This window comes from Aphelocoma coerulescens, chromosome 1, assembly GCF_041296385.1.
Source record: "Aphelocoma coerulescens isolate FSJ_1873_10779 chromosome 1, UR_Acoe_1.0, whole genome shotgun sequence".
NCBI lineage: Eukaryota > Metazoa > Chordata > Aves > Passeriformes > Corvidae > Aphelocoma > Aphelocoma coerulescens.
The window spans coordinates 7,540,385-7,552,400 of NC_091013.1; the positions used below are offsets into that span (position 1 = coordinate 7,540,385).

General features: G+C 49.6%; 1 protein-coding gene across 1 annotated transcript; it reads left to right on the forward strand.

Annotated features, from left to right (window-relative positions):
• Window positions 1–892: 892 nt before the first annotated feature.
• On the forward strand, window positions 893–4,735 carry RPL8 (ribosomal protein L8). The gene is made up of 6 exons (XM_069027429.1): window positions 893–973; window positions 1,138–1,281; window positions 2,798–2,939; window positions 3,133–3,351; window positions 4,157–4,272; window positions 4,536–4,735. Exons 2-6 carry the CDS (start codon window positions 1,144–1,146, stop codon window positions 4,692–4,694), a joined length of 774 nt encoding a protein of 257 aa, XP_068883530.1. The 5' UTR covers window positions 893–973; window positions 1,138–1,143; the 3' UTR covers window positions 4,695–4,735.
• Window positions 4,736–12,016: the final 7,281 nt, after the last annotated feature.

Below are 12,016 nucleotides of genomic sequence, written 5' to 3' on the forward strand. Positions count from 1 at the left end.
CTCGGAGCCCCTCTCTGCCCCACTTCCTCCCTGGAGTGTGCCAAGCAGCGTCTGGAGACACAGAGAAACAGTCCTGGGACACCAGGGGGGCACTGCCCAGGGACGGGCACTGCCCAGGGACGGACACTGCCCCGGCTCCCACCTGGACCGGGACCTGCGGGTCTGGGGCGAGGGGAAAACAGCGCCGTTCCCCGCGGGGTTTCTCGTGGGATCACGCGGCCACGGAGACAGCAATGACTACTATGTAATATTTATAATTATCTATTTTCTGCATACATATATATATATATATAATGTATAGGTTTTGTTTCTATTATCCACTGAACCAGATGCTGGGTGTTTCAGACTGGGGTTAGTTTGTCGCTGCTTTTAATGTTGCAAAATCAGGCTGTCAGAATCTAGAAAAGCTCGCCAGCGCAGCCTTTGTTTTCCTTTATGCAGTGAATGTACCGACTTGCATTCCAAGGCACCATCCAGATTCCAGCCCCAGTCACTTGCACAGCCTGACCCTTCCTATCCCAATCTCTTGACTACTCCCCTTTGCCCATACCAGCTCCCAGGAACCTGGCTGTGCACGCTGCCCCTCTGCCCGCGTTCCCGGCCGTGCCCCCGCACTCCCGGGGCTCTCCCGCACTCCCGGGGCTCTCCCGCACTCCCGGGGCTCTCCCGGACCTCTCCCGCATTCCCGGGGCTCTCCCGGGGCTCTCCCGGGGCTCTCCCGCATTCCCGGGGCTCTCCCGCACTCCCGCGGCTCTCCGGGTGTCCCGGGGGTGTCCCGGGGGTGTCCCGGGGGTGTCCCGGGGGTGTCCCGGGGCTCTCCCGGGGCTCTCCCGGTGTCCCGGCCTCGGGCCCGAAGGAAATGGGCGGGCACCGCAGGCCCCCGCCCCTTCCCGCGTGACGTCACTGTGCCGGAAGAGCCTCGGCGCGCCGGTGACGTCAGCGCTTCCTTCTTTCCGGGGCAGGCCGGAGCGAGGTAGGAGCGGGGAGGCCGCGGTCCCGATCCCGATCCCGATCCGCCGCCATCCGCGCCCCGGCGGCCGCGGGAAGGGGCAGGGCGGGGCCGGGGCAGGGCCGGGGTGCCGCGGCTGTCGCTGAGCGTGTCCCCGGTGTCGCTGAGCCGTCCCCGTGTCCCCGCAGGGCGCCATGGGTCGCGTCATCCGCGGGCAGAGGAAAGGCGCGGGCTCCGTGTTCCGCGCCCACGTGAAGCACAGGAAGGGCCCGGCCAAGCTCCGCGCCGTGGACTTCGCCGAGCGGCACGGGTACATCAAGGGCATCGTCAAGGTACGGGCGGCTCCGGGTGCTTGCTCGGGGGGACGTTCGGCACCTCGTCCCCGGGGGTGCCCGACCCGCCGCTCCTCCTGGGCTGCCAGCAGTGCCCAAAGCCCTTCGGCTGTCCCTTATCTCGTCGGTTCCTTATTTGGGTTTCTCTGCTCTTAAATAAATCGTATGCCTTGAAAAGTTAAACTTCTTCAGGTTTGTGAGAACATCTCAAGAGAGAGGGCACCTTTAGCTAGCAGTTGGATTTTCTGGTGGAGCTTTGCTAAGTGTAGCCGTACCTGCGTGGTTTTATGTTGCCTAAGAATTGCCTGTGCTTTGGGAAACGTTGGCTGGGCAGTTTCCCATGTAGTTGAGTGCATATTTAAAAAAAAAAAAATCAGATCTTTGAAAATGCCAAGTGATATCCATCATTTTAGTCTTGAGCAGTGGGGGCAAGGCAGTTCCTGCATTTGGGATGTGATACGGTGGTTCAGGGGTGCTGCAGGTACTTTTTTGGGTGTCAGGGACTTCAGAATGCAAACAGTGCCAGTGGTTGGATGCTCGGAGCAGCCCTTCAGCATTTTACAGCACGGTCATGTTCACATTGTAGAGAGGATTTCCTTCACCCTCACCATAACTGAGTTGATGATAAAAGGTACCTAGCAAGGTTTGACTTGAACTTGAGTAATACACGGGGGATTTGGCCAACAGGGTTGGAAAACATCAGCAGTGGACACCAACAGCTTATGAGCTGTCCTAGAAAATAGACACGTCTTGGAAATGTGTCACAGTCACCTGTGTGTAGTCTGTAAATACACAGTTGGGTATTTCAGTCTCAGAGTGCTGCAGGAACAGAATGGACATGTTTCTCCAAGTGTAAAAGAAACAACAAGTCTGTGTTCCTTATGTAGGGGCTTCTGTAACTTTGTTGTACCTGATTTCAGAAGGTTAGAAATGCTTCAATCCCGAGGAAACGCACAGAGAAGTCACTGCCTGTGCCCAGCTCTGTCTCTGCCCAAAGGTGGCTGGGAAAGTGAAAGTGGATTTCTTTGAATGGAGAAATGGATACCTGCAGAATGTCAGGAGTAAGACTGTTCAGACAGGATGAGCTACAAGCAGCACACTTAACCAGGCATTATTTTCTGATCAGTGATTGATTTGGGTTGGAAGGGACCTTAAAGCTCATGCAGTTCAACACCTTCCATGTGACCAGGTTGCTCAAAGCCCTGTTCAGCCTGGCTGTGAACACTTCCAGGGATGGGGCTTCCACAGCTTCTCTGGGTAACCTGTGCCAGTGCCTCACCACCCTCACAGGGAAGACTTTTTCCCTGATGGGATGTGATGTAGGTACTGGAGCTTGTATTCTTACAAATGTGAATCTTCAGCTCGCTCACGCTGGGGGAAACCCAGATCCCCCTGAGAAGTGTCCTGGTGAGAATCAGCCCAGAGTAACCATCCCCAGTTCTCCTAGCTCTTGGATTCCTGCAGAACCCCTGGCAGAGGCTGTGTCCCACCCTAAAGCAGCTCTGCATTCCCACAGGACATCATCCATGACCCCGGCCGGGGCGCCCCGCTGGCCAAGATCGCCTTCCGTGACCCGTACCGCTTCAAGAAGCGCACGGAGCTGTTCATCGCCGCCGAGGGCATCCACACCGGGCAGTTCGTGTACTGCGGCAAGAAAGGTGGGGCTGGGCTGGGCTGGGCTGGGCTGGGCTGGGCTGGGCACTGGGTGTCCCAGCACCTGGAGCTTGGGGTGCTGCAGTGCAGGACCCTGCTGCCACAGGGTCTGTGGTGCCGCCGTCCCAGGTTCAGTAGGGCTGTAACCCCGGCCCGGGGCCCGAGTGACGCTGTGGCTGCTCTCCTTGCTCTTTGCAGCTCAGCTGAACATCGGGAATGTCCTGCCCGTGGGCACCATGCCCGAGGGCACCATCGTGTGCTGCCTGGAGGAGAAGCCGGGTGACCGCGGGAAGCTGGCGCGTGCCTCTGGGAACTACGCCACCGTCATCTCCCACAACCCCGAAACCAAGAAAACCAGAGTGAAGCTGCCTTCCGGCTCCAAGAAAGTCATTTCTTCTGCAAACAGGGCTGTTGTGGGTAAGGAGCAATCACTGTGGACTTGTCACCGAATTTTCCAAACAGGGCCCCACTTTTAATAACCATCTTGAAAACAGTGTCATGTGCAGGCTGGCCTTGGGGTTACACACCAGGACAGCCTGTGCTCAGGTGCCTGACTTGTATTTCCCACCTGCATTACTTTTAGGTGTTGATAACCTAAGTTTGGAGGTGATTTGACCTAGTGAGAGGACAGAAAAGTAGATGCTCCTTGTCCTCAGGCTGTAGTGGAATTGCTCAGCCTGTAAAATCTGCAGTCCTTGGAGAAGGACTTAACATGGAAAATGCCATTTTGATTTCCTGCCTTCAGTACACTGAGGGAGCCTGGCGGTGGTGTCAGGTGGGTGGGGTGTCCTGGGAGGTCTGACAGGGAATGACAAAGCCACTGCCAAGAAGCAGAGGCTGTACCAGGTTTGTTGTGCACCTGACTGGCAGCTGAGGTGGCTGCTGGTGACACTCGCCTGCTTCTGCCTGGAAGACAGCAAAGTGAGTAATCTGGTGTGTTATTCCAGTAAAGTTCACTCGGTAAATCATGAAGCAGGTAGGTCCTCAAAGTTCTTCACACTCCTATGAGCTCTTTCAATTCATACTTCAGTTGAAAAATTTGATGTTACCCAAGTATTTGTAGTAGTGAAACTGGCAGCGCTTGAGAAGGTGTTAAGCTCAGTCCTGTGTGTGTGGATCAAAAGGAAGGCTGTAGCTCAGCTCTGGTCTCACTGTTGGTGTTGGCTTTCCTTTGTGATCCTGTGCTCTGTTTGGGTGTCACCATTCCTGCCATTCCCTGCAGGAATCGTGGCTGGTGGAGGCCGTATTGACAAGCCCATCCTGAAGGCCGGCCGTGCCTACCACAAGTACAAGGCCAAGAGGAACTGCTGGCCACGTGTCCGTGGTGTGGCCATGAACGTGAGTCTCTCTGTGATTGGGGTCACCCCTGTCCCTTCTGACAGTGCAGAAAGGATTTGTGGGATATGGGGACAAGCATGGCATATATCTGGGAGGAAACCTTCCCAGATAAATGTGCAGTCACAGGGTAAATTAGCAGCACTTGATAGTTGCTGCACCACGTAAAAAGTGAAGCACTTACTCATTTTTCCTCTCAAATCAGTTTACTCTGTTGAGTATCAGTTTCTGTGGTTACATTGCTGTCTTGCTTTCCTCCTGCCCAGCCTGTGGAGCATCCCTTCGGAGGAGGCAACCACCAGCACATCGGGAAGCCCTCGACCATCCGCAGGGACGCTCCCGCGGGACGCAAGGTCGGGCTCATCGCCGCGCGCCGCACGGGGCGGCTGCGGGGCACAAAGACTGTGCAGGAGAAGGAGAACTGAGCTCCCACCCTGGGTGCCACACAATAAATTTGTACAACAGAGCTCGTGTGAAGGTCGTGGTATCTGCCGCTGCAGTGGGGAGAAAACTGGGATAATGTTCAACATGGGAAGTTGTGAGTGGAGATCTGGGGTTTTTTCCCCTTGCCTTGAAGAGCAGGGATCCTCTGAGCCAGCACTCGCAGTCTGTAAGCTGATCCTTCCTACAGGCTGGGGTAACACTGGTGTGGCTGCTCGTGTGCCCTGGTGTGGTGTTCATGTTGGCCTGGTTGTGTGGAAGCTGAGGCCTGACAAAGCAGGACAAACCTATCAAGGAATCCATTGGTCACCTGGTTAATTTGGGAATCAGGCTGAAAGGATGCTCAGTTTTCTAAGTTCATAACCTCTAACCCCTCTTGGAGGGATAAGCTTGAGAGTTGTAGAACTTACAAAGTATTTCAGCTGCTCTCACTGCAAGGTTTGGGCTTCCTTTTGGAACTGTCAGGTTCCAACCAAATGAAAGGTGCCAGAAATTTGAGGTATCACACAGACTGCCCCCTCTACTCATCCGTGTTAGGGAAGGGCAAGCAGCTTCAAAAATACCTGCTTTGTAGGTTGGTCATGATGGGATATTCCAGGGTGCTGCAGTAGCGTGGGCAATAGCACTCATGTCCACTAGGAAGCTGTGTTCTCATAGGAACAGCTGTCCTGTGAAAAGCCAACGTTTTGTAGAGGGATGAGAGAAAAGTCATGGGGTTTAGTGCAAAATGGCTTTCTCTACAGCTTTTCTGAACTGGCCTTTGGAGGGAAAAATCGATGAAAGCAGATGGGGCTCAGCTTTGCGTTTGAGCACTTGCAAACCCAGGGCTCCTGTGGATCTGCAGCAGCTCTGGCTGTGCTGGAGGCGTCTGTGCTGAGGGCCAGACTTCCATGGATGGGTATGACTTCCACTGATGGAAATCCAGTGGAATGCAAAGCAGGAAAAGTTGTTTCTACACCCACCCACAAAACCAGTACTGCAGCTGGCTGTGTGTGTCTGGGGAGGGAAAAGTGCTTTAAGAAACCCAAACCACACCTTGAGGAAAGGCATCAGATCCCATTGGGGAGAAACAAAGCAAAGCAGTGGCAAGTTTTGTTTCTGTTCCTATTGCTTGAATTCCAGCGAAGTCTGAAGTTCACATCTCTTTTTGCCATGAGGTCAGAAGCTCTTCTGTGCTCTCCTGACAGGGACCAAAGTGTAACACTCCTCCCAAACACCCTCAGAAGAGCAGCTGACGTTTCACAACAGTTTGCACCTAAAATCGATGTTTTCTGTCATGTATTTCAGTCTCCAACAGTTTCCAGCCACGTTTGGGTCTGTTGACCCCATCTGTTTTCTCGGGAAGGGGGAGATGGTTACTCACTCTTGGCTGCCTCTGCTGCTGTTCCAGGTGCTGACAGTGCCCACAGGTGTTCGCAGCCACAGGGTCAGTGCACCAAGTCTGTAGGGAGTAAACCAGGAGTAGGGAATAATTAATACAAATTACTACAAATAAATAAATGCCATATTACAGTGCTTAATGCAGCTACAAACACATTTAGTGTAAACATACAGGATGCAATGCCAGAAGTCTCTAAATTCACACAGTAGTATGAGGCTTTCAAAGATTCTTCTCCCTTCACCAAACTCCAGTTGCAGTTACTATTCCAGTACAGTCTCCTGTTACCAACACGGAACACGGAACTTAAAAAGCCACAGTGATACTGGCAAATGACCACAAGACAAACATTCTCCAGGGGCAAAATGCTCCTCCAGCCCCAACACCTCCAGTGCTAAAAATCTGTGAAAAATATGAGGGAAGAGGGAGTAAGATAAAGCGAATAAAAAGGAGAGGCTCTTAAAGAAACCAACCTTGAATGAAAAATTCAAGTAAACAGAAATACATTTTCCAAACAGAAGGTCTAATTTAAGCTGTAGAATAGAGGTGAACTCCAGCAGTTTACCTGACAGGGGAAGTTAAGACAACTAACAATGCAATAAGAATAAAAAAAAATACCCATAAAAATATACAAGTGAGTTCCTAACAAGCTTAACTTCAGGCTGGGAGGCTCTGTGAAAGCAGTGAACAGAAAACAAAAATGGGGCTGAACTTAAACCAGTCCCTGTCCTCTGTGTGGGCCGAGCATCAGGCAGGAGGTTCAGCTGAGCAGGGCAGAGGCTCCCTCTGAATCCGCACTGAGAAATCAGAAATTAAACAGGACAGGGCCACTGCAGAGGAGCAGGAGCTGAGGGGCTGCTGACCACAGGAAAGCACAAACCTGGCTGTGAGGTGGGCGAGTGTCCTGGCTCGACTGAAGCAGCTCCAACACAAAAGCACAAATGTAAATGAAGCAAACCACATTCAATAGAAAGCACGCGGTTCCTTCTGTGGCCTTGCACTTCTGCTGCCCCACAACTCATTGTATGGAAACATGAGATGGTTTGGGGTTGAAGGGACCTTAAAGATCATCTAGTTCCAACCACCCTGCTGTGGGAGTAATTATGTAATGTGTTGTAATTATGCTTTAATTGTGTACCATAATCAGCAACCTCCTGCTCAAACTGACTGTTTTAGCAGCATGACAGAATACCCAGTTGATTTCTTATATGGCTCATATCCAGGATACTTCACTTCATGGAGGAGCATCTCAATTCCCAAGCCTAATACTGCACAGAAGACATGAGCTACTATAGATACAGTCAAACTTAAAAAGCTACAGCCATGCTTGTTAGTAATATAATAATAATTATAATAATTATGATAATAATAAGTATCATTATTGTTATTAAATCCCCTCACATAAAGATTAGCACAGTTACAAGGACTGTAAATCTTGAAATGAAGCAAACTCTTTTAAAGAAAGGTGTTAAGTGTTCCTGCAGTATTCTCAGAGGTTATTTCCAGTATAAGCTTTTTTTTGCTAAAATAAAAAAAGAAATTAAAAATAAAAAAAAGAAATACGTACCAGAGAAGCACTAAAGTCTTCCTTTAGAAGGGCTTCAAATTTCCATCTACTGAAAGACCAAAAAGCATTTTCTTTATACATTTTTAAGGGTGTGTTGAGGAGCACCAAGTGCTACCTAAACATCGACAGGCATCACAAATTCCTTCACAGTAACAGAACCCTCATTAACATCATTATCCCCTTCCAGCACCTCCGTAGCTGCTGCACGGACCAAACAATTCAGCCTTGCGCTGAGCCAGCCACAGGAGAAGCAGGACTTCACCCAGAGAGGTCACTGCCCCAGGGCTTCCCAGGGCTCCATCTCCCATCCTGACTGCCCAGCCCGGAGAAAGCAGAAAGGGGGAGCAGGAGGATCCACAACGTGCTACACACCGGAGGCAGGGAGGAACTGCAGAGGGAGATGCAAGGAAACAGTGGGAGGTAGAAAGAGGCCAGAGCAAACCCCTCTGGGGAGTTTCCACAAAAAGATGAGCAGGAAATAAACTCCAGCAGCAAGAAAATGATCCTGGCTGTTATGCTGAAGTTACCAGGTAAGTATCTATCAAATCCAAGGGAAATGCTTTGGGCTGTATTTTCAGCTAATGTAAAAACCATAGGAGCCCAAATTCTAAAAGGTTTCAGGGAGTTGGGTGATCAATAAATCATTACAGCCTCCACAGAAGTTAAATTTAAAAAAAGGCTTTTTTTGTCCTGTGGCATTAACAAATTCTCAGAAATGTGAGAACAGAAACATTCGTGGGAGTTGTTTTACATTTTTGCTGTCTTCTTCGAAAGCTTTCTTCTCCCAGTTTACAGCACCCCCCACCTGGCAATGCTCTGCTGGGATACATCCAAAGTGTATCCTGAAGTCTCATGTTTTGCCAACATGTCAATGTCCAGAGAATTCACTCATGTCCACTCAGATGGGCGACATCAACTGAACTGACCAAGGATAAACTCAGGTGCTACAGAATTGTCTGGGTTGGAGGCACCTCTGGAGATCACCCAGTCCAAGCCCCTGCCAAGGCAGGGTCACCTGGAGCAGTGACACAAGGACACGTCCAGGTGGGTTTGGAATGTCTCCAGGGAGGGAGACTCCACACCCTCCCTGGGCAGCTGTTCCAGAGCTCTGCCACCTTCACTGTAAAGAAGTTCTTCCTCATGCCAAGGTGGAACCTCTTGTGTCACCTGCTTCCATGATGTCTTCTAAAATTTTTTTAAATTTAATGTTAGTATCACAATTTGCCACTGTTTTCCAGTTTCATTTGTGTATCTTCAAGAGCAAACTTGGGGAACCAGAGGTTTCCAGCAGCTCTCCATTACACCCACCTCACATTCCTTTGGGTGATGGGCCTTGCTGTGGCAGAGCAAAGCAAGGGGCACGTGGCAGGCACAGGGGTCACAGCAGCTTCCCAACAGCTGCAGCGGCTCCTCTTGGCCTGGAATGTGACAGGACACTGTCCCTGGAGCAGGCAGCCACTCGCTCCGAGAGGCAGCTGCCACTCCCAGAGCCTCTGGCCCTCACAGGCACGAAGGTGATGCCAGGAGCAGTCCCAGCCCCTTTCCAGCCACTGCAGCTGGTCTGTGGGTGCTACAGGAGGTGCAAAGGCAGCAGCAAACCTGGCTCAACTGGAGGATGCCCCAGCTTTATTTCCCTGTCTTCATCAGAACGAGTCTCCTCCAACAACTTCATTATATTGTATTTTAATAAATTCAACACAAGAGGCCTCCACTAGCCCGTTCTTCAATTAAGTCCACATTTTATTTATGGTTTGCTGTTGGTACTTCAATCAGATTTATATATACATAATCTAAAACCTACATCAAAACCATGTTGACTGCTCTGAAGACCGAGAGAAGTGACACGATTGAAGTTTTCTTCCACAGCTCTATGGTAAGTCTACATTCCCACAGCAGGTTTTTGGTTCAGGTTGCAGAAGTGTTCAGAAAGCCAATGCCAGGTCTCTCTCAGACTCGGAGTGGGAGGGTTACAGTTCTCTTTCATCATTTCAGTCTTACACACAACCACAGTAGCAATCAGTAACATTTCTTTGTTCTAGATAAACACCTGGGTTGATCTGCAGAATCCTGGCTTTTCACATTCCCACATCTCTCCCTTTCTAAACCCTCACTGACACAGCTGGAAAACCAAGTCCCTTCCTGCGGTTGCTGCGTTATTTGAACATTAATTGTGAGAGGATTTGATGCTGCTTCACACAGGAGGCAGCACGAGAGGCTGAGAAAGTGTTTGTGAGTCCTCGCGGAGCCACCTGAGAAACGCCAGTTCCTTCACCTGGATGCAAACATAGGTACCTCGAACGCTTCCATTTATCCCCAGGGAGGCGGGGACTGCCCACGCCTGCCCAGCAAACAGCCCCACCAGGAATTTGTGCACCTCGGCCTGGCCCAGGGCAGCTCTCACACGGCTGGAGCCACTCCCGGCGGAGCCGCCGGCAGTGAACGACAAGAGGTAGAAAGTATTCACAGAAGCAGCTTGCGAAGGCCCTCGCTCAGCCCACTCCCTGTCTGTATTTGCTCAGAGGATTAGACTCGGTACAGATCTTAGAGAAGAAGAAGAATAGAAAATGCTTTACATGCTACTTAGTCTGAAGTTCCTGCTCGGAACAGTTCCTGGTGCCCAGGGAGGCCCCTGTGGTTCAGGACAGGTCACACCGGGAAGGCTCACGAGCTGCTGCCAGAGGGGTGTGTGGGGCCAGGCAAAGCCCATTTCCAGTTCCCCAGGGATTTCACACAGCATGACCTCTCCCTTCAGCAAAATATTCTCATTTCTGCTATTTCACCAGTCCTTAAGTCACTCACAGGGCAGGCAGATAAAATTGGTGAGTTATCAGTAAGTCCTAAGAACTAATCTTCACATTTCTAAGCTTTGGAATTTCCTTCCAGAAGATCTTTCAAGGACTTTAAAGCACCTACCAGATATTTAAATACAATCAAGTATATTAAGTGTCCAAGTTTTCAATCAGCCTTCTTTTCCAGAGTAGATTCCAGCAAAACCTACTGTTTTTATTCACCTGTAGAATAATGGTTCAAGATAGAAAATGAAGGGAAAAAATACCCCGAACAACAAGCAACCAATGAAACCCAATAATCTACAAGCTATTAGAATTCCAGACTGCCATCAGTAGCACAAACTCTCCTATCCCATGTAAATGATGAGAAGATTTAAGAGATGACGAAGCCCACCCGGTCAAGGCTGTGGCTGCTGCTACTGCACTGTGAAAAGCTCCAGGCTGCCTGGCAAACATGGGGGTTTTTGGGGGGTTTTCTTGCAGTAGCAAACAGCAAGATGGCAGGTGTAGGTAAAAAACAGGAGGTAAACAACCATCATGGAAAGTGAAGGGATTTGATTCCAAGAAAATACAAAAATATTGACTATAAAAATGATCCTTGCAATCCAGAGTGAAAAACTCTGTAAGAAAGAATCACAAGAAATGATGGACAGGAATTTAAGAGTGAGGGACAAGAACTGAGCAGCATTTCAATAAATAAAGCTACAAAAAAGGCCAATACCTTTAAAAGCTGCACCTACAGAGGTATCACTACAGCAAAGGAACAGAACTGCTCACTTAATGGCTCAGGTGAAACCACACTTGGAAAGCATTCATCCAGCCCTGGGCATTGTTTGAAAACATGAACAGCACATCACCACAACAGAAATGTGGATTGGGGAATGGCTTATGGGGGAAAAACAAACATTTAAGGATTTTGCTCTGGTACAGACTAAAGGGGACGTCACTGCAAACCCACACGGAAGCTGCAGACTGTGCAGCTCACACCACTTTGGGCAAAATACACCAACTCCCTGGAATAGCAGTGGCAAATTAAGGAAGAAAATTATCAGACATTTTAAATACTACAGAAACAGAGAAGGGGATGATCTTATTTTCCTGCACTGGATGTTTTTCTATGGTCAGATTGTGGGTGAAGTCATAGAACCTTTTTCCTCTTGTTTTCATTACTCAAGGTTTTCTCATGGTTAAAAACTAGAAGACATTTTTTGCACATTATTTTGACCAGTGAACAATGACCCTGTCATTTCAGAATTGTGCTGATGTGATTTAAGGCTATATTAAATTCTTCCAAGGAAACAGCCTGTAGGTCAGTTTTATTATCAAAAAGTGGCTTCAAGAAGTTCTAAAGCTAAAAAATACAGAGTTGGGTATTTAAAAATCTGATGAGAAGTTAGCCCTTATTCAGGAGTGTTTTCCTCCTTCAGAAACTGGTTCCCCCGTGCTTGATTTTGATTTGTCTGCAAACAAGAGCTGTCTTCTGTGCCACCTGCTGACTGAGCTGGCTTGACCCCCACCACACGTCACCAACTTCCACTCTTACAGTGCTGAAATCAACTGAACTCGTGCAAA